This window comes from Acipenser ruthenus, chromosome 14 (assembly GCF_902713425.1).
Source record: "Acipenser ruthenus chromosome 14, fAciRut3.2 maternal haplotype, whole genome shotgun sequence".
NCBI classification, from domain to species: domain Eukaryota; kingdom Metazoa; phylum Chordata; class Actinopteri; order Acipenseriformes; family Acipenseridae; genus Acipenser; species Acipenser ruthenus.
This window is the reverse complement of record NC_081202.1, coordinates 1,958,331-1,980,746: the sequence shown is the minus strand read 5'-3', so window position 1 is coordinate 1,980,746 and position 22,416 is coordinate 1,958,331. Positions and strand designations below refer to the sequence as shown.

The 22,416-nt window shown below is 44.4% G+C and overlaps 1 protein-coding gene across 7 annotated transcripts in view; it reads right to left on the bottom strand.

Annotated features, from left to right (window-relative positions):
- The window catches only part of LOC117419825 (beta-parvin), a 39,047-nt gene extending 21,365 nt beyond the window's left edge, over positions 1-17,682 (bottom strand). The window contains exons 1-9 of one of the 7 annotated variants that reach the window (XM_058985534.1): positions 17,593-17,682; positions 8,395-8,484; positions 6,958-7,028; positions 6,577-6,679; positions 5,667-5,807; positions 4,179-4,294; positions 3,401-3,459; positions 2,719-2,738; positions 2,431-2,492 (exon numbers count right to left, since the gene is read on the bottom strand). In XM_058985534.1, the coding sequence (XP_058841517.1) occupies positions 2,431-2,492; positions 2,719-2,738; positions 3,401-3,459; positions 4,179-4,294; positions 5,667-5,807; positions 6,577-6,679; positions 6,958-7,028; positions 8,395-8,484; positions 17,593-17,644 (714 nt within the window). In that variant the 5' untranslated portion in view covers positions 17,645-17,682. Of the gene's footprint in view, positions 1-2,430; positions 2,493-2,718; positions 2,739-3,400; positions 3,460-4,178; positions 4,295-5,666; positions 5,808-6,576; positions 6,680-6,957; positions 7,029-8,394; positions 8,485-10,421; positions 10,482-10,944; positions 11,201-13,683; positions 13,819-16,834; positions 17,120-17,592 lie in introns of those variants that run through there. The other 6 variants (XM_058985533.1, XM_034033057.3, XM_058985535.1 and 3 more) reach the window with 6 other exon arrangements.
- Between the last annotated feature and the right edge of the window lie 4,734 nt (positions 17,683-22,416).

Below are 22,416 nucleotides of genomic sequence, written 5' to 3'. Positions count from 1 at the left end.
ACAGGGCTGTAACCCCGCGGTGCGTGGCTAACAGGGCTGTAACCCCGCGGTGCGTGGCTAACAGGGCTGTAACCCCGCGGTGCGTTGCTAACAGGGCTGTAACCCCGCGGTGCGTTGCTAACAGGGCTGTAACCCCGCAGTGCGTTGCTAACAGGGCTGTAACCCCGCGGTGCGTTGCTAACAGGGCTGTAACCCCGCGGTGCGTTGCTAACAGGGCTGTAACCCCGCGGTGCGTTGCTAACAGGGCTGTAACCCCGCGGTGCGTTGCTAACAGGGCTGTAACCCCGCAGTGCGTTGCTAACAGGGCTGTAACCCCGCAGTGCGTTGCTAACAGGGCTGTAACCCCGCAGTGCGTTGCTAACAGGGCTGTAACCCCGCAGTGCGTTGCTAACAGGGCTGTAACCCCGCAGTGCGTTGCTAACAGGGCTGTAACCCCGCAGTGCGTTGCTAACAGGGCTGTAACCCCGCAGTGCGTTGCTAACAGGGCTGTAACCCCGCAGTGCGTTGCCAACAGGGCTGTGCTGTAACCCCGCAGTGCGTTGCTAACAGGGCTGTAACCCCGCAGTGCGTGGCTAACAGGGCTGTAACCCCGCGGTGCGTTGCTAACAGGGCTGTAACCCCGCGGTGCGTTGCTAACAGGGCTGTAACCCCGCGGTGCGTGGCTAACAGGGCTGTAACCCCGCAGTGCGTTGCTAACAGGGCTGTAACCCCGCGGTGCGTTGCTAACAGGGCTGTAACCCCGCGGTGCGTGGCTAACAGGGCTGTAACCCCGCAGTGCGTTGCTAACAGGGCTGTAACCCCGCAGTGCGTTGCTAACAGGGCTGTAACCCCGCGGTGCGTTGCCAACAGGGCTGTGCTGTAACCCCGCGGTGCGTGGCTAACAGGGCTGTAACCCCGCGGTGCGTGGCTAACAGGGCTGTAACCCCGCGGTGCGTGGCTAACAGGGCTGTAACCCCGCGGTGCGTGGCTAACAGGGCTGTAACCCCGCAGTGCGTGGCTAACAGGGCTGTAACCCCGCAGTGCGTGGCTAACAGGGCTGTAACCCCGCAGTGCGTTGCTAACAGGGCTGTAACCCCGCAGTGCGTTGCTAACAGGGCTGTAACCCCGCAGTGCGTTGCTAACAGGGCTGTAACCCCGCAGTGCGTTGCTAACAGGGCTGTAACCCCGCAGTGCGTTGCTAACAGGGCTGTAACCCCGCAGTGCGTTGCTAACAGGGCTGTAACCCCGCAGTGCGTTGCTAACAGGGCTGTAACCCCGCAGTGCGTTGCTAACAGGGCTGTAACCCCGCAGTGCGTTGCTAACAGGGCTGTAACCCCGCAGTGCGTTTCTAACAGGGCTGTAACCCCGCAGTGCGTTGCTAACAGGGCTGTAACCCCGCAGTGCGTTGCTAACAGGGCTGTAACCCCGCAGTGCGTTGCTAACAGGGCTGTAACCCCGCAGTGCGTTGCTAACAGGGCTGTAACCCCGCAGTGCGTTGCTAACAGGGCTGTAACCCCGCAGTGCGTTGCTAACAGGGCTGTAACCCCGCAGTGCGTTGCTAACAGGGCTGTAACCCCGCAGTGCGTTGCTAACAGGGCTGTAACCCCGCAGTGCGTTGCTAACAGGGCTGTAACCCCGCAGTGCGTTGCTAACAGGGCTGTAACCCCGCAGTGCGTTGCTAACAGGGCTGTAACCCCGCAGTGCGTTGCTAACAGGGCTGTAACCCCGCAGTGCGTTGCTAACAGGGCTGTAACCCCGCAGTGCGTTTCTAACAGGGCTGTAACCCCGCAGTGCGTTGCTAACAGGGCTGTAACCCCGCAGTGCGTTGCTAACAGGGCTGTAACCCCGCAGTGCGTTGCTAACAGGGCTGTAACCCCGCAGTGCGTTGCTAACAGGGCTGTAACCCCGCAGTGCGTTGCTAACAGGGCTGTAACCCCGCAGTGCGTTGCTAACAGGGCTGTAACCCCGCAGTGCGTTGCTAACAGGGCTGTAACCCCGCAGTGCGTTTCTAACAGGGCTGTAACCCCGCAGTGCATTTCTAACAGGGCTGTAACCCCGCAGTGCGTTGCTAACAGGGCTGTAACCCCGCAGTGCGTTGCTAACAGGGCTGTAACCCCGCAGTGCGTTGCTAACAGGGCTGTAACCCCGCAGTGCGTTGCTAACAGGGCTGTAACCCCGCAGTGCGTTGCTAACAGGGCTGTAACCCCGCAGTGCGTTGCTAACAGGGCTGTAACCCCGCAGTGCGTTGCTAACAGGGCTGTAACCCCGCAGTGCATTTCTAACAGGGCTGTAACCCCGCAGTGCATTTCTAACAGGGCTGTAACCCCGCAGTGCATTTCTAACAGGGCTGTAACCCCGCAGTGCGTTGCTAACAGGGCTGCACTGTTACCCCGCAGTGCGTGTCTAACAGAGCTGGTAAACACACTCAATAATGAATGGATGTTTCTTTACCTTTTTAACAACGCTGAGTTTATCAGGAGCATGGTCAAGCAGAGTATCAAAAGCATCTCTTTCTGAAAAGAGATACATAGAAATAAAGAAAAAGAAAATCAGCTGCAGTTTCAAAATGTTAGTTTGTTTAATTGAGCTCCTGGGAATTCTTTGAAAGAATCGAATCAGAACAATGCCATGCAGGTGAAGCTCAGTTCACGTCAGAAGTTACAGACAGAACACTGGGGCTGAAGTTTGAATCTAAAACAGTGTGGCGTTTCTGGATTTCAATTGAAATGGAGTACTCACCAAATCTCCCCATCATCATCCTATAAAACAAATAAATAAGAACCTCTTGTTAGAGAAATAAAGTGTGCACGTATGTTAAAGAATATTGGAAGCACACTGGTAGGTTGTATGCCTGGCAAGATGGGATTGGACTAGCTAATGTTATCTTAGGTAAGAGAGTCGAAGATTAGTGTTAATCAGGGTCTGTGAAACCTGCTCTTCGTTGGTCTCCTCTCCCTTCCAGTCTTGCATTGCTCAGTTTCGAAAGGTCTATACCTCCCTACTCTGTACAAGTGTTAGAATCTCAGAGCATTTAAGTCTAATGTATTATGTATAAACAGTAGATGGCAGCAACTCATAGTGAAGGTCAGCTTCAATTTTACTGTAGTTTTCATTGGCATTATTATTTTTCACTGCAGCCCAACAGAGACACCTAGTGGGAGACTAGCGCATAGCAAGGCCCTTTTAGTACAGCGATGTAGTGTCAGGTACTGTACAATGCAGACAGAACAGGGACCTCCTCAACAAGAAAAGCTTCATGAAAAGGTGAAAAGGTTGTGTTGCCGTGTCTTACAGAAGATCCCTCAGTTAATACACTAGCGTGCAGGAACACTGCCTTCACACTGTTTTTCAAATTCATGCAAAACACAGGATGAAAGAAAATGTAAAAAATAAAAAGATCAAAAAGAATAAAATGACTCACTCTGTAGTGGTGGTGAGCTCCTTGGTGACATGCGATGACTGAAGCAGGCCTTCTCTTTTCTGCATCAGGACAAAAGAAAAACATTTAGCTTTAGCTGCTCATTGTCCTCCTGAAGGACATCCTCAATCCATGTTACCCAGGTGGAAGGGCCCCCCAGGACCGGCAATGCCCCTGAATTAGGCATCTTGAAACTGGGTTAGTCTGAAGACACAGGGCTGCATGGGCTTATTAAGCTGCAGGACAGTCTTGAGCTCACACTTACCTTCACAAGGACCAGCTGCACAGACACGCGCTCTCACCTTCACAAGGACCAGCTGCACAGACACGCACTCTTACCTTCACAAGGACCAGCTGCACAGACACGCGCTCTTACCTTCACAATGAACAGCTGCACAGACACGCGCTCTTACCTTCACAATGAGCAGCTGCACAGACACGCACTCTTACCTTCACAAGGACCAGCTGCACAGACACGCGCTCTTACCTTCACAATGAACAGCTGCACAGACACGCGCTCTTACCTTCACAATGAGCAGCTGCACAGACACGCGTCCTTACCTTCAAGGACCAGCTGCACAGACACGCGCTCTTACCTTCACAAGGACCAGCTGCACAGACACGCGCTCTTACCTTCACAAGGACCAGCTGCACAGAAACGCGCTCTTACCTTCACAATGTCCAGCTGCACAGACACGCGCTCTTACCTTCACAAGGACCAGCTGCACAGACACGCGCTCTTACCTTCACAAAGACCAGCTGCACAGACACGCGCTCTTACCTTCACAACGACCAGCTGCACAGAAACGCGCTCTGGGAGTCGGATGGGAGCCTGGAAATGCATGGCCAGACCCACCAGGAGGTACACGATAGAGATCAGGTTTTTACAGTGGATAGCTGGGGGAAGAAAAAACACAACAAGCAATGAATGAAACTGCATTCAGAGACTGCTTTATTTAAATTCGAGACTGCTAGGAGCTAATCAGAGTGCAAACTTGTGTCCTGTATGCCTGTAGTAAATCAGTAAAACAAACTGCATTCATGACATCTACCACCCCACACCGCGTCGCTACCCTTCACGCCATCTACCGCCCCACACCGAGCCGCTACCCTTCACGCCATCTACCGCCCCACACCGAGCCGCTGCCCTTCACACCATCTACCGCCCCACACCGAGCCGCTACCCTTCACGCCATCTACCACCCCACACCGAGCCGCTACCCTTCACGCCATCTACCGCCCCACACCGAGCCGCAACCCTTCACGCCATCTACCGCCCCACACCGAGCCGCTACCCTTCACGCCATCTACGCCCCACACCGAGCCGCTGCCCTTCACGCCATCTACCGCCCCACACCGAGCCGCTACCCTTCTCAGTATCAGTATGATTGTGAACTGCTTGAGGGAACCAAAAAAAAAAAAAAAGAAACTGAGGCACCTCTCGGAATTTTCTTCAACGACAAAGTCAATTCAAAACAAAACTGTGCAGTTATTTCAGCGACTTCACAGAATTCATTTCATCAAACTTTTCCCTATTTTGAATGAAAGTGCCAATGGACTGCATGTCATGATTGGTAACACTTCTAGTTGGATTTGTGAGGGAACAGTAAAGCACTGTATATGACAGATGTTCCTTTGCCGACTGGCGAGAGTCTGAATTGCATAGCAGCATACACAGATGTTCCTTTGCCGGAAGGCGAGAGTCTGTGAATTGCAAAGCAGCATACACAGATGTTCCTTTGCCGACTGGCGAGAGTCTGTGAATTGCAAAGCAGCATACACAGATGTTCCTTTTCTTAGAACTCTATTATATTGTATTGAAAATCCCCCGGGTAATGGGATGCAGTGCATAACCAATGTAAGAGTGTGCAGGGTGCAAGATAGACGAATCGTCTCACAAATATCCTTCAAGCACTCAAGCATGGCCCTTATCAATCAATCAAATTTATTTTGTATAGCACCTTTCATGCCAAGGCATCCCAAAGCACTTCACATTACAAATAAACACACTATACACCAATACAATATAATACACAAAAAATATCAAAACATTCAAAAGAAATGAAATGAAAAAAAGTGAATTGAAGCACATGAAAGTGTATTGAAGCAGAGTGAAAGCATGGTAAAGCATAGAGAAGCACTGTAAAGCACGGAGAGGTATGGTAAATCATATTATTAAAGATGGTAAACTACGGTAGAAGCATGGGGGTAAAGTGCAGTAATACTGTGCTAAGGGTTTCTAAGAGGAACGAAGCATGCTTCTACTCACAATCCACGCTCCACTCAATGGACCAGCCGTTGGGACGCAGCAGCTCGTTCACGGCCTCCAGAACCGTCTGCAGCTTCTGCTTCTGACCGATTTCCGACTGGGTCACTTCAGCTACGTTCAGCTTGCACCCCGAGAGCTTCTCTGCAGGACGAGGCAAAATAAACACAAACACACTGAGCATGTCAGTGCAGTGTGACAAATAGACCTGAAACAATAAACACCCCTTTCTACAGGTTTACCAGACGTCAAGCATAGTGCAATAAAGCATGTAACTGTAAAGTGAAGTATAGTAAAAGATGTTGAGAAACATGACAAACCAGGGTAAACTACAGGAAATGCAAAGTACAACAATGGAAAAACATTGTAAAAAAAATGCTAAAACAGTGTCAAAAATACCGTTGTATACTTTTATACGGGATAGAGTAATAATAAAAATAATAGTAATAGATAAAAAAAATGAAGCTGCAAAAGAAAAAAAGAATGTCGTACTTTATTGAATACTCTTAGCAAGAGAAGCCAGGAGCTTTGAATTGTCTATTTTTACATTTCCCCTTACACTTACTGTATGGTTCTCCAGACAAGCTCAAAGCAAATTCAAAGCCAGGTAAAGGCAGATTAAGTGAAAAGTTATAATAACTCAATATTGGAGCAATAGAACACAGAACCTTCACAATTATTGCAAACACCAGAATATATTATGGGTAATGCATTTTTTTTAAAAAAAGCACTTACATGATGTTTGAAGCTGCTTACTCCTCTTTACATGAAGCAGGTTTAAAAAAGGAGCCACAGCATCAGTGGACTCCAGCCACCATTCCCTGGTGCTGCTCCCCTACCTTCTGCTCCACTCAAAAACCTACTGCTGCTCCCCTACCTTCTGCTCCACTCAAACACCTTCCACTGCACTCACCAAACAGCTTCTGCAACACCTGTCCATCATACAGATCCTCCTCCAGGTCCTTCACGATGATTCTGTCTTCCTCCAGCTCGTTATTAATCCAGTCAATCAAAACCTTGACACAGTAATAATGCAAGCGAGTGTCAGACAGCATGTGTCATACGCTGTACATTATATACAGTATTTTACTTGATTTATTCCATCAAGTGCAAAGTTTCACAAAACAGTAGACAATACATTTAGATCAGTATTGGAAATAGACAAAATGCATATTATGCCAGCTCGATAGATCGATAGAATCTTTTATATAAAACACAAGTTATAGTAATTACTATGGATTACAAAGAACTGACAAGATCAAATAAATAAATAAATAAAATAAAGACATGTTACCCGAAGCAGTTCTTTAAACTTGGGATCTTCTTTTGAGGTGGGGTCAATCATACTTCTTTCTGCGTTCTCTTCTGTAAGAAAGACACCGGGTTTGAGAGACAAGCTGAGATGAAGTGAACTCATGACCATGCGGGTGACACATTGTATCAGCTGATCAAGGGGCTGTTCCTATTTAACAAACTCGTTAGTGTTATTGAGACTTTCAGCTAGTTAAGATACGTATTAAAAATCTATAAGTCTCTCTATATTTGTAACATTTGAAGGCATGACTCAGACAATGAATTTAGCTCACTTGCACGAAGAAAGCATCATCCATTGGGGGATTCATGATTTTTGTTAAATATAAATACAATACTGAACCAGTTAAAACTGCTTCAGTAGAAATAGAGAGAACTGAAAAAGAGTATGCAAACTAGAAACAATCCCTGGAGAACCATCAAGTGATTCAGACAGGAAGACACAGGACAGGGAGTGAAGCACGCTGCCACCCCACCCCTCCCCTCCCTTCCTCCCTTATGCACACAGTTCATGAACTTCTCTTTCACATGAAGGCACACATGACAGTGTCAATCTGAAATGTTATTTTGTTGCACAGTGCTTGACATGATTATCAAATCCTGCTGCGTACAAAATTGTTTGGGAAGCAGGAGGCCCTACTCTAACCCTAAATGGCACTAAATACAAACAGTAACTGAATACACATACTTGAACCCATACTAGAGGTACCCATACAGTACAGTGCGCTGCAGTACCTTCAAGAACACATTGTGCTTTCCTGGTAATTGAATGGGATTGTTTCTGTGAACTCTGTGGGGTACGTGAAGATGCCCTGCCATGTGTGCCAAGTAGAGCACAGATAGGAAACTTAACATGGTACAGATATAAATGTGCTGACCGAAGGAGACAGAAAGTCTAACAAGATACTGAAATTCATTTGTTCCAGGGACTCTGACTACAAGAGGGAGAAGAGACTTCAGTGTAATTAATGAGTTACACATACTGTAAAACAGGGCTCCCAAACTTTCTTGTGATCCCTCCCTCATGTCATTAGACACCCTGATTGAGGCCACCCCTCCTGAAATGTTGCTTTTGATCCCTTTAGTGAGAGAGCTTGTTTGGCTGTACAGGTTGAAGTGCTACTGCTTTCATTGTGTTCAGTGTCATTGCTCTGACGTCAACGCCTCTGTAGTTACTGGACTCTTGTACACCGTCTGACTGCAAATGCAACACAAACCTGCCTGGAAACGTTTGTGTAAATTAACCTGACCCCCGGGTCTGGAGAACGGTGCTTTGTCAGGGTCACTTGGGAGAGAGCATGTTTGTATGCGCTGCGGCCCCCTGAACCCATCATCTCGCAGCCCCAGCCCATGCATGTGTTTTTGCCTGCATGAAGCATTTTAAAGGAGGGCACCGAGGGGAGATGACAGCTGAATGTACCGAGCATGGTGTCCTCCGGGTGGATGTCTATGCTGGAGGGCTGGAGAGGAGAGTTGATGGCATTCTTTCCCTCTTCGTGCAGGTCGCTCACTAAACAAGGAGGGGAAACAAAAGATACAACTCAGAAGGCATTGATTTTATCACCTTGTCTTTGCATGTATTAACTTGTATGTCCAGATTATAACCCACACCTTCTCCACCTGCTGTACCTAAATAAGAACATACAAGAAGTTCTTGAACAAGAAGAGGCTGTTCAGCTCATCAAGGCTGGTTCATTCTCAGCACACCATTCGCATAAAGAGATCTCATTTAACAATGCAGAATCCAGTTTGTTTTTTATGTTCGCTTGTGTTTTCAATGTTACCAATTTGATGCTTCTATTTCATGCATGCCCTTTGTAAACCAAACCACAAAGAGAGAAACATGCACCACCAGCTTGGGGATCCTAGTGGGTAATTAAAACCCTATTCCTAACCTTGACCCCAAGCCTCCAAGCTGACCGGCTCATATTTCAGCTTGGGATCCTCATTTAAACTGTCACACGATTTCTATGAAAAAGTAGGTGTAGTATTTAAAGCCACCTCTTCTATTTTGCTTTTGTATTTAATATTTCACACTTTACACTTGTTTTCACAATAAATGAATATACTGCAAATGATTCAACTTTGAAAAAAAATAATGCAATAAAAGCAAACAAGATCCTCATTAAAAACAGTACATTTCTGATTAAAGGTTCAGTAAAATACTGTGACGTTTTTATGTTAATTAACAGTTTAAACATTACTAAGGCTGTTAAGGGTTACATGAAATGCGGATACTCTCTCTCTGTATGATGAGGCATCCACTTACAAACCCTGTACTCATTCATAGACATGAGACTGTATAGCATTATTATTCAGCAGTATTAATCACACCCCACCACCCAAACAGTGGTCCTGTACTTCAACCAAAGCAACTCCAATAAAGACAACACCCACAAAGTAATTCAAGGCAATTACAAAGCCATAGCGAACTGAACAAAACAAATATCTAATGTAAACATTCAAAGTGTACAAATCACTTCTACTAGGGGTGCTACTGTAATTTCCCTTGAATTTAAACTTTAGTATTGAATGCGTTTAACATTTCCATATAGGGAATGTGTGCCACCAATCAAAAAATCCAGCACCCTGTGTACAGCTAGTACAGCACAGTGCATGTTATGTGGTAGATCATCTGCACGATCTAACCTGCGAGACAAACGTCTGAAGTATATCACATTGGAAATGTACACCATTCAATGAACTGCAATGAGCCAGCAGAGCAGTAAACAAAGCTGACCACACTCACATTGAATACAAAGATTCCTGGCCTGCACAAAGACAAGACTGCGTTTGACACCGTTTCCAAACAGCTGTCCACAAAGAGCTTGCGAGACAAGCAGCCACGCTCAGCTTGGGCGCCAGTCTCACTGACTGGGTCTGGCTAGGCATCTACAGATAAAGCATCACGAAGATTCAATATAGCAACAATCGAAATACCCAACTGTACGCGTCACTCATTTCAACCCCACCCTCATAGAACAGTTTTAAAACAGCTCGGTTACTTAACACAGTCCATTATTAGCATGGCCAGTGAATTTAAATCTCCTCACCATTATGACCAATATCGAAAGCTTTTAATCTTTTATGCTTTAGCATTTACAGCAATTGTCTGTGCATACTTTATAATCCATGTGCAAAGCTATACAATATTTACTGCATTTGGTTCTTCCCCTCTGTTATTCTGGTTCAAACGTGCTGAATTGGCATTAATCTTGGACTAATTTATCACAAATAACCAAGGTACAGTACTGTAGGTAGTCAAAGAATAGTGGCAGAGTGTTCCGCTACAGTAAGACACTGAACTAATAAATGAAACTAATAGCTTCTGCACATCAAGGACAAACCCAGAGTAGCCATGGAAATCTTTTCATTTAGCTAATCCGGACTGTTCCCAGGGAAACTTTCATTAAGCATCTAATTACTGATGAATGTAAACGACCTTACCAGCAGCCCAGCCGAGATGGAGTGTGTCGTTTAGACTGGGTTACTACAGCACTGGCATCCTGTGTCACAGCTCAATGGGTCTGAGGCAGTGAAAGTCCATGTGACTCGCCCACAACAACACACAGCCGTGAACCCAACCAGAAATCTCCTAGCTCAGAACTTAGCATTAATGCCATTCCAATTAGCACTTATCTTGGTCCACCGTACCTAAGGTAACATTTAGTAGTCCACAAAACCTTAGGTTATGAATGTCTATGACTTTGCAACATTTTGCTTTTTCAACAAACAAAACTATTTAGAAGGTGATTTCCATTTTCACTAGTTACAGTGGATTGTAAAAGGTAACTCCACTGGCACCTTCTGTAAATAGCACACTCAAAATATTCAACCTTTGTAAGAACAGGAGGTGGTGACGATGGCATGAGTCCTGTAAATATAAAAGACCCTGCTACAGTGTTGCATATACTGCAGGAGTTCCAACACATTCCACATTGTCTTGCCCTGTTACTCTAACCCACAGTACCTTGCTTCTTCCTTTTGGTCCCACACAGCAGGCCTGCCATGTCTCTGGTGCAGATCTCCAGCAGTGAATGTGACAGGGGCTCTGGTGCTGTAGACCAGGTGGCAGCTGGAGTGTACGTGGCATGCTGGCCAGTCATCACGTGCTATTTGTGTCACAGCACCGGTCCAGTTACACCACACAGTTCAGGAGAGGGAACAGGAGACACACCACCAGCAAATACCTGAGGAGCTTGAACGCAGAAGCACTGGGGAGGACCACCGGCTGAGCCAGCAGATGTGTTCTCCGAGCTGCAGTGGTATGTGTGGTTCTAGCTTTGGTTTTTTTTGTTGTTGTTTTTTTTTTAAATACTTGCTTACATCGTGTGTCGCAGGAAAAAAAAAAAACAAATTAATGAATCCAGTTTCTTTTATCTTTCATTGCTTTCAAAATGTATTTGGAAATTACTTCAGGGCAGCACTTCTTGTGACTATGTACTGTATCTTACAGTGCTCACTCAGAACTTTGGCTTCAAGTCTTGATCAGGCTTGGGGTGAGGTTTAGCATTACAAATAATGAAAGAAAAGGTAAGGGTGCTTAAGGTGTTGAGCATGTTATGTCTATTAGCGGTGGACAGAAAAAACAAGTTCTTTCCTAATATACCGCAAGCTTAGTCACAAAAAGCCTCTTAATTGGGCCTTGGAAAGCCATACTACAGTATAGGGCAATGCACTCTATAGCCTCTGTCAGGGTCCTTAAAGATACGTGAAACTTCTTCAGTTATAATATCTTGCGGTTTAAGGATGTAAAGAAGCTCCAGTTGGGTAGTTTTCTGATGGTGCTGTTGTGTTCATTCCAAGAGCTGTCAGCCGGGCAATGAGACGTAGACTTTCTCTTCCGATGAGGAGGGCGGCTGCATCATTCTAGAAGAAGCAGATACCATAGCCTGGGTGCCAGTGAAGGGATCCGTACCATTGCCTGGTGCTCTGGTGAAGGAGGATGCGAGCGAGGCATGGTATGGATCCCAGCTGAGACACAAAGTACGATTCTCAGCCTTACTGCCCGTCTTCTGCTTCGATTCCAGCAAGATTTTGCTCCAAGACACATTGCTATAGTTCTGAAGCAACAGTGCTTCCCTATTTCTTAAACCTGAATCTGAACTTTATGTCAAGCCTGTACCCCGAGATTGGATGCTTTTACTTTTAACATTAAAAGGAAGATTATGGTAGCGTACTATACTGTACATACAACAAGGTTAGAAACTCACACTAGCGCTGCACCCAGTCCTGGGTTTGCAAACTACCATCAATTAAATATATCATTTAAACGATTCAGTAGCCAGGAGTTTGAGCAACCCCTTTTAAACATAGCGTTGCTTCCCTTACAGTTGCATGAACAACTCCTACTGTAACAGTCAACCTACAGACGCAGTGTGATCAGTCCAGAGCAGATTTAGCAGGGGTCTGATTGTTCAAACTCCTGGCACCTACAGATTTCAATAACATACCTAACAAGGGGCGTTCAGAAACCCAGAACTGGGTGCAGGACTACTGGAAGTTTGTAACCCAGATACAATATTTCACAAACCAGCATTTTGTAAGCATTGCTTGTATTGGGAGCCGACTGCAAAATGTCTACTGACAATTCCAAGTCATTTCAGGTGTTATTAATCATTGGAGTCTCAATATTAGACACTGTGTTTGCATGTAGTTATTTCCCATGTGTTTCTGGGATAATTCATTATAAAATCAATGCCATGTTAATTTAAAACAATTGTAAACTGGATAATGTGTACCAAGCACTGGTCCCATTTATTTATCCAGTAAAGCTACTTATCCCTGTTTAGGTAACCGTGATGATTTACTGCAGCCCAGAAATAAAGTCGCTGCAGAAGGGAGATCAATGTGTCTTTAAATGTAGCCCTAGTTATTTCTGGCTGTCCACTCACCCTCTCTGTCTAACAGACACGTAACACCAGCACTACAGTAAGTGACGGGTCTGTCCGATACAACCAGAGCCATCACATCCCGGTGACTTTTTAAAACCCCAACTTAAAAGCACCAGTCAGCATACATTGTAAACTAAACTGCATGAAGCACACAGCTGCTGTATTGAATTAAAGGTTTAAACAGTACTATAAACAAGCTTCCACTGAATGCAAAAGCTGTCCCTCTGATCCTGTTTACATGTACAACACACTTGCATTACAGAAACTTAACGATGTTTGCCAACAGTTCCTTGTTGAATGCTGCCCTTGTTATACTCCCCATCTGATTACTGTAAAGGTAATGCAATCATGCCTGTGCTGCAGAACGTCTAACAGCATCTTTAGTTTAGCAGTGGAAACAGATGCTACTAATACAAACTGAACAGTGAAAAAAAAAAAAAACTTCTTAGAACTGCTGGAAGTCAAGACAGCAAATCTAAAAATGTAAATATTCGATTTGCTGAAATATGTGATTACAACACAGATGTTTTGTACTTGTTGCTGTAACATGGGTTGTTCACAATAATGAATTCATTTGTATTTGATATATTGTGTGCAGATGGCTGCAGCATCTGTGTAGGTAGGAAACTGGTAGGTTAAACAAATGGGTTAGTGTTATAACACTTAAGGCTTCAGTTGAAACCTTTGCCTGCTTGACTTGAGTTTTACAATTTTATCACAGCAATGTAATGCAGACAGTTTAAATTAGGATGAGAAGCTGCAAGCATAAACAGACTCCACTTGCCCCATGGCTAAAGTCATAGCAAAGAACTTACTTGCAGTTGCACAGGATCAGTTGCTCGGTGGATGAACTGGATGTGTTTCGTCTTCTTTCAAAAAGGTTTGGATGGGGCTTTGGCCGGTTTGCAGATAAAATAACAAATAGTCTCTTCATTACTGCAACAACGATGACTTGCAAAGTCATGATCTGGTCTTTAAAGATTGCCACGAATGTGACAACCAGGAAATACACTACAGATGCATTTCTCCCTAGATAAGTTATCAAGGTTACAGCAGTGAAAATGCATTTTTTTAAAAAAGGGGATCTAATCCACAAGCTATACAATCCTTTATTTTTATTTATTTAAACTACAGTAACAAATACTGTGCTTTGCATTGCTGTGATCAGTCATGCAGGCATCAGAGGTTTAGTGGTCTTCAGTCGCCTGCAGGCTACCAGGAATGCAAGCTTTGAAGTGTTTTCCTACTGGTTAGTGCTGCAAACTATTGATGAACAGGGAGACATTGGGCATGAGACCGCTTATCCAGGTTCAACTGCTGTACTCCAAGATCTGAGGTTCAATATGAACCTCTACCGACACCCCGTGCATTGCAATCTGAGACTGTTCTGCACATCATCGCTCTGTCGTTGCAGGAATCCCCAATCGAGGAGACTGAGCAGGGAGAAACAGCACAACCCCCAATCGAAGAGACTGAGCAGGGAGAAACAGCACAACCCCCAAATCGGAGACTGAGCAGGGAGAAACAGCACAACCCCCAAATCGGAGACTGAGCAGGGAGAAACAGCACAATCCCCAATCGAAGAGACTGAGCAGGAAGAAACAGCACAACCCCCAAATCGGAGACTGAGCAGGGAGAAACAGCACAACCCCCAAATCGGAGACTGAGCAGGGAGAAACAGCACAATCCCCAATCGAAGAGACTGAGCAGGGAGAAACAGCACAACCCCCAAATCGAGGAGACTGAGCAGGGAGAAACAGCACAATCCCCAATCGAAGAGACTGAGCAGGGAGAAACAGCACAACCCCCAAATCGGAGACTGAGCAGGGAGAAACAGCACAACCCCCAAATCGGAGACTGAGCAGGGAGAAACAGCACAACCCCCAAATCGGAGACTGAGCAGGGAGAAACAGCACAACCCCCAAATCGGAGACTGAGCAGGGAGAAACAGCACAACCCCCAATCGAAGAGACTGAGCAGGGAGAAACAGCACAATCCCCAATCGAAGAGACTGAGCAGGGAGAAACAGCACAACCCCCAAATCGGAGACTGAGCAGGGAGAAACAGCACAATCCCCAATCGAAGAGACTGATCAGGGAGAAACAGCATGAGTACACAGAGGATTCTGGGCACGAACAGGTGAGCAGGAGAGCATGCTCACTTTTAGACTAGTGTCTTAAACATTGCGCAAAACAGTCAGGTACCAGCAGAGCGTTTAACCTCACTGCGAGGGTGCGATTGGGGGAGGCGGAGGGGTGCGAATGAATCGAATACTATGGAGGGGTGAGTTACCAGTCTCCCTCCCAAACATACAGTTTTAAACTTAATACATTTCTAAATTGAAGTATGAATCCTGCAAACCTGTAATTGTTGGAAATGACACTGTAAACAATCATCCAATAGTCTGCATTTCAATTTCAATGGGATTCACAGTGTTGCTATCCAGACGCCCCACACTGTGTTTCATAAAGAATGCACAGTGCAGTACAATAAGAATCAGGAAGGAATGGGTGTGGTCAGATTGCAATGTAACCAAAGACCCTCTGTCTTCTTCCATGTAACTGCTGTTGATAAACAGATACGATTCCAGGAAGCATTGCACAGTATCGACAGCAAACAAAGAGACACAGGGATGGATTCTCAATGACAAACTCCAAATCATTGTGTTTCAGAAAGGAAACACACACCCAATAAAGTTAGCAAAACGGAAATAAACAGCTTGTATGTACTACTATTATTATTATTATTATTATTATTATTGGAATGTATTTATTGTATTATCACAACTGAAACAGCAGCAATCAAGTACTGTTTGCAGTTCAGAGATGGAAAGAAGTCTCCCATTGCATAGCAGCTTCACCCATTCCAGGTTTCACTATGAGCCTTATTAGCCCCAGCGTGTATAGGTGACACGTTTGCGTGTGTCATTGAATTTGTATTAAAAACAAGGAATGTATCAAACTGCTATGCAATGGGGAGTCTTATTGCCATCCCTGAAACGCACAATATTTCATATTGCTAAAGAGCTTGGGGTTTGTTTTATATTTCTAGGAATTTGGCAGTCGCATTAACCGACAGTACGGTGAACCGATTTGCTTATCTGGGGCAGTATTTCAGACGGCAAGCTAACGCATGGGCAGCTCCTGTAATCAGCCCTGATGCAGCGGTGTCAAAATAACTGCGGTGACATTCCTTTGTAATTGCTAGTCTGTCACACACTCTCCGCCTCCCTCTACTGGCATATGCAGCAGTGAGACGCATACCACCACGTTACAGCAGCTGCTGCCACAAACACAGTCTGGGACGTTAGAGTCGCGAATAAAAACTGGAGCAAGACCCGATGTTTGAGTTTGAAAATCGACTGATGTGTCAACTCGAATTAAAAACGCAAACTCGAGCAAGAGTACGTGATGCATACAACGTGAACAACAACATCCATACCGTGAGGTACAGACTGTCTCGAATGTCTATCTCAAAACAACTTGAATGCACCGCCATAGCAAGAATTACAGATGAACGAATGAATCCGCAAACCGGCTTAAGAAAATGTGTATTCCAGGCAGAATATTACGATCGATAAGTCAGAATTTTAATATGCGTTACATATCCTAATTGTGCTGTAGTGCATTACAGATATACATTATACCCCCCCCCCCCCCCCCCCCCCCCCCCGGAAAAAAAAGCCAACCCCATTCACTAAACCCCGAGTATATACTAGAACATGCCATAGCAGATACAATACAGTAAACCGATAACTACACCAACTGTACTCTGCACACACACTGATGCCGTTAATTCAAATGAATGAATCATATATATTTCACGTTTCTTCACGAACTGACATCAGCATACAGTTTATCATGAAATAACTTGATCCCGTTCTCATAGTAGTAGAACAGCATCCTTCTTGATTCATTTCAAATGGATTTGTAGTCGTGTTCGTAGTATTTAACACATCAAACTGACCTTCTTTGTATTTTTTCTTCCTCACTAAGGTGCCTCCCAACTTGCCCAGGAACGACTCCTCCTTTTTCATCTTGCTGTTAGACTGCACGGTCGGTGATCGTATTGGAGTCGAACTAGACATGCTATTCTCGTTTCAACCCAACCAAAACAATAACACGAAATCCGTTTTGTAAAGGAGCAGCCTCCCCGAGCGGCAGGAAGGGGATGCAGCACACCACAAAGGTAAGACAAATACACGTAAAGTCATTTAAAGAACAGGGAAAAACGACGTAGAAAAAAGAAAGATTGCTTTCCTATAAGGCACAGGGAACAAAGCACCCCGCTTTCCTCACAGCGCCAGCCGACGGATGGGATGTCTGCCTGGAAACGGTGCACGGAGACTTTTGATGACGACACTAAACGGGGAGTCACCTCAGGTGATTCAAATGAATCGCTTAAACAGTTTAAATAAGTGCTTTGCAATAATAAAACAAGTAATACTAATAGTCCCTTACGGATTGGAACACTTTGTGTTCATCTGAACTCATTTCAGTGAGGTTCTCCCAGTGTTTTTATTATTTTTTAACTGCTCAAATACTGTAGGAATATCCTGCGGTAGACTCTTATAAGAGTATCTTCACTCCAGCTCTTTTTTAAGCCCCTGACAGCCGCAGGCAAGCCTGGAAGCTTCTTGATTTGCTGGCTGAAGACTGAAGATTTAAAACAAATTGCTGAACAGATACAAGTTGTCAGTGCAATGGTAAGTTGGCGTGTCTTACCTGGTCTGTGCTTCCTGAAGAACAGGACTGTAGCAGTTAGGTGCTGATTCATTAAGCACAGGGCTTTTTATACTCTGTATACTTTTTCAACTGAGTTTGCATAGTGCCGCCAATCAGCATCGCCTCCCCTAGGTGTTTTCATAGCAGCCTCACTCACGCAGGTGAAGGCACTGTACAGAAACAAGACCTGCATCACCTACAATAAGAAACAAAGAAGAACATCAAGGAGGAGGGACTTTTTACTGACTGATACAGTTATTTATAGAGAATTATGAACTGATCATACCAACTACACTCATTTTTAATATTACTATTTGATAAAACAATACTGGTCATTACTAGATTAAAGTAAACTGTAAATAATCACAGGAACATTCACATACACATGGGAAAAGCATCATTATAATACAATGTATATTCTCAAAAAGGGTTTGACAGTAATCAGCTCTCTGGGACTCCAGTGTGACTCCGAATCACAGCACAGGAGAGCAATGGGGCTGCAGCCTGCCTGGATTTATTATAGGGTGCAAATCTATAGTATACACAGCATACCAGAATCTGAAACAAGAAGAATGGCATTCCTCAAAAAATACAGGAAGACAGCCCTGCAGCTGAGCCCTCAGCACCTCCTCAACACCTCGGCAAAAATGAGTGGCTGGAGCTGAGCCCTCAGCACCTCCTCAACACCTCTGCAAAAATGAGTGGCTGGAGCTGAGCCTTCAGCACCTCCTCAACACCGTGGCAAAAATGAGTGGCTGGAGCTGAGCCCTCAGCACCTCCTCAACACCTTGGCAAAAATGAGTGGCTGCAGCTGAGCCCTCAGCACCTCCTCAACACCTCTGCAAAAATGAGTGGCTGGAGCTGAGCCCTCAGCACCTCCTCAACACCTCTGCAAAAATGAGTGGCTGGAGCTGAGCCCTCAGCACCTCCTCAACACCTCGGCAAAAATGAGTGGCTGGAGCTGAGCCCTCAGCACCTCCTCAACACCGCGGCAAAAATGAGTGGCTGGAGCTGAACCCTCAGCACTTCCTCAACACCTCGGCAAAAATGAGTGGCTGGAAATGTGCCCACAGAGCAACATGTTTTATGAAGCAGCAGTGTGGAGTAGTGGTTTGGGCTCTGGACTCTTGACCGGAGGGTCATGGGTTCAATCCCAGGTGGGGGACACTGCTGCTGTATCCTTGAGCAAGGTACTTTACCTAGACTGCTCCAGTAAAAACCCAACTGTATAAATGGGTAATTGTAAAAAATATTGTTATATCTGTATAATAATGTGATATCTTGTAACAATTGTAAGTCACCCTGGACAAGGGTGTCGGCTAAGAAATAAATAATAATAATGAAGGGGGGTCATCACCTGGGAGCTCATGTCAATGCCACTTCAGAAATAAATGTATCTTAAAAATAGTATTGAACAGGAACATGTTTGTGGAAGATGATATGTGTGATAGTACAAGTTTTGAGGAATTATTTTTGGTTTTATTTTGAAACTGTACGCAAGGCTTATTTTACAGTTCAGCTCTGGAAAGGGCACAGTCAAAACTGCTCTGGAAACCAGGGCAAAGTGGCATTCATTTGTTCTTGGAAAATAATAAAAAAACAGATGTTCGAAAACTAGCAAACATATAGCACAATAACACTACACTGTGAAGAAGGACATGTTGTCCTTAATGTGCTGAACTTAGATTATAAATCAGTTTATGTGCATTTTAAACTTTATTAAGTACAAACACTTAAACCATCTTTATGTGCCTATGATTGTGTTTTACCTTTTAAAACATAGATCATTTCTTTAAATACATAGAAAACACAGCAAATAAGAGTTTGACATCATGAAGCTCTAGTTGCCATAACAAACTGATGTCATAAATGACTTGCATCATGTAGTTAAGGTAACAAGGGCATTCTAGCACCAGCTGTATTCTGGACCAGTCATTTTATGTTGGACTTTCAAACAGAGAGGAAGCCCTTTTATCTCTTCATAGAAAGTGTTTTTTTGTTTCTTTTTGTTTTTTTTTCTTATTTATTTTTTTGACAATTGGGTGAATCTAGTTCAGACAGATCTATCCTTTTCAACTATACCATGTAATTCACAGTTCACATTTCTGAAAGACCTGTCTCAAAGTTACAGACGGAATCTTCTGAAAGTAACAGATGGAATCTTACAGACAGAATCTTCGCATGGTTACAGATGAAATCTTCTCAAAGTTACTGACAGAATCTTCGCATGGTTACAGACGGAATCTTCGCATGGTCACAGATGGAAACTTCTCAAAGTTACAGACGGAATCTTCTGAAAGTTACTGATGGAATCTTACAGACGGAATCTTCGCATGGATACAGATGAAATCTTCTCAAAGTTACTGACAGAATCTTCGCATGGTTACAGATGAAATCTTCTCAAAGTTACTGACAGAATCTTCGCATGGTTACAGACGGAATCTTCGCATGGTCACAGATGGAAACTTCTCAAAGTTACAGACGGAATCTTCTGAAAGTTACTGATGGAATCTTACAGACGGAATCTTCGCATGGATACAGATGAAATCTTCTCAAAGTTACTGACAGAATCTTCGCATGGTTACAGACGGAATCTTTGCATGGTTACAGACGGAATCTTCGCATGGTTACAGATGAAATCTTCTCAAAGTTACTGACAGAATCTTCGCATGGTTACAGACGGAATCTTCGCATGGTCACAGATGGAATCTTCGCATGGTTACAGACAGAATCTTCGCATGGTTACAGACAGAATCTTCGCATGGTTACAGACGGAATCTTCGCATGGTTACAGACAGAATCTTCTCAAAGTTACTGATGAAATCGTTTCAAAATGACTGACGGAATCTTCTCAGTTACAGATGGAATCTTTGCATGGTTACTGATGGAATCTTCACATGGTTACAGACGGAATCTTCGCATGGTTACAGATAGAATCTTCACATGGTTACAGACGGAATCTTCGCATGGTTACAGATAGAATCTTCACATGGTTACAGACGGAATCTTCGCATGGTTACAGATAGAATCTTCACATGGTTACAGATGAAATCTTCCCAAAGTTACTGATGAAATCGTTTCAAAGTGACTGACGGAATCTTCTGTTACAGATGTAATCTTTGCATGGTTACAGACGGAATCTTCGCATGGTTACAGACAGAATCTTCGCATGGTTACAGACAGAATCTTCGCATGGTTACAGACGGAATCTTCTCAAAGTTACTGATGAAATCGTTTCAAAGTGACTGACGGAATCTTCTCAGTTACAGATGGAATCTTTGCATGGTTACTGATGGAATCTTCACATGGTTACAGACAGAATCTTCGCATGGTTACAGACGGAATCTTCTCAAAGTGACTGACGGAATCTTCTCAGTTACAGATGTAATCTTCGCATGGTTACAGACAGAATCTTCGCATGGTTACAGACGGAATCTTCGCATGGTTACAGACAGAATCTTCACATGGTTACAGATAGAATCTTCACATGGTTACAGATGAAATCTTCTCAAAGTTACTGATGAAATCGTTTCAAAGTGACTGACGGAATCTTCTGAGTTACAGATGGAATCTTCACATGGTTACAGACAGAATCATCTCAGTTACTGATGAAATTGTCTCAAAGTTACTGATGGAATCTTTGCATGGTTACAGATGTAATCTTTGAATGGTTACATGTGGATGCATCACAATAATAAAGAATTGGACAGGATGACAGTCTGATGGAACAGTTCCAGTTTGATTCAGAAGCTCATATGTAAAGATTGTGTAGAAAAATGGATGCCATTCAGATAGATCAGCTCATGTTTAAATACTGTGTCTCAAAATGGATGCTACTCGATGCAGACTCTTCAGTCTGAAGAGTACGTCTCAGAAAGGACAACACTTCAGTAGAGTAGCACGTTTCAAGAATATGTCTCAGAGTAGCAATGTGTCTCACAATGGACAGACTCTGTTTAAAGAATGCGTCTCACAATGGACAGACCCTGTTGAAAGAATGTGTCTCACAATAGACAGACCCTGTTTAAAGAATGTGTCTCACAATGGACAGACCCTGATTAAAGAATGTGTCTCACAATGGAAGACCCTGTTTAAAGAATGTGTCTCACAATAGACAGACCCTGATTAATGAGTGTGTCTCACAATGGACAGGCCCTGTTTAAAGAATGTGTCTCACCATGGACAGACCCTGTTTAAAGAATATGTCTCAGAGTAGCAATGTGTCTCACAATGGACAGATCCTGTTTAAAGAATGTGTCTCACAATGGACAGGCCCTGTTTAAAGAATGTGTCTCAGTAGCAATGTGTCTCACCATGGACAGACCCTGTTTAAAGAATGTGTCTCACAATGGACAGGCCTTGTTTAAAGAATATGTCTCAGAGTAGCAATGTGTCTCACAATGGACAGATCCTGTTTAAAGAATGTGTCTCACAATGGACAGACCCTGATTAAAGAATGTGTCTCACAATGGACAGGCCTTGATTAAAGATTGTGTCTCACAATGGACAGACCCTGATTAATGAATGCGTCTCACAATGGACAGACCCTGATTAAAGAATGTGTCTCACAATGGACAGGCCCTGTTTAAGACTATGTCTCAGTAGCAATGTGTCTCACAATGGACAGACCCTGATTAAAGAATGTGTCTCACAATGGACAGGCCCTGTTTAAAGAATGTGTCTCAGTAGCAATGTGTCTCACCATGGACAGACCCTGTTTAAAGAATGTGTCTCACAATGGACAGGCCTTGTTTAAAGAATATGTCTCAGAGTAGCAATGTGTCTCACAATGGACAGATCCTGTTTAAAGAATGTGTCTCACAA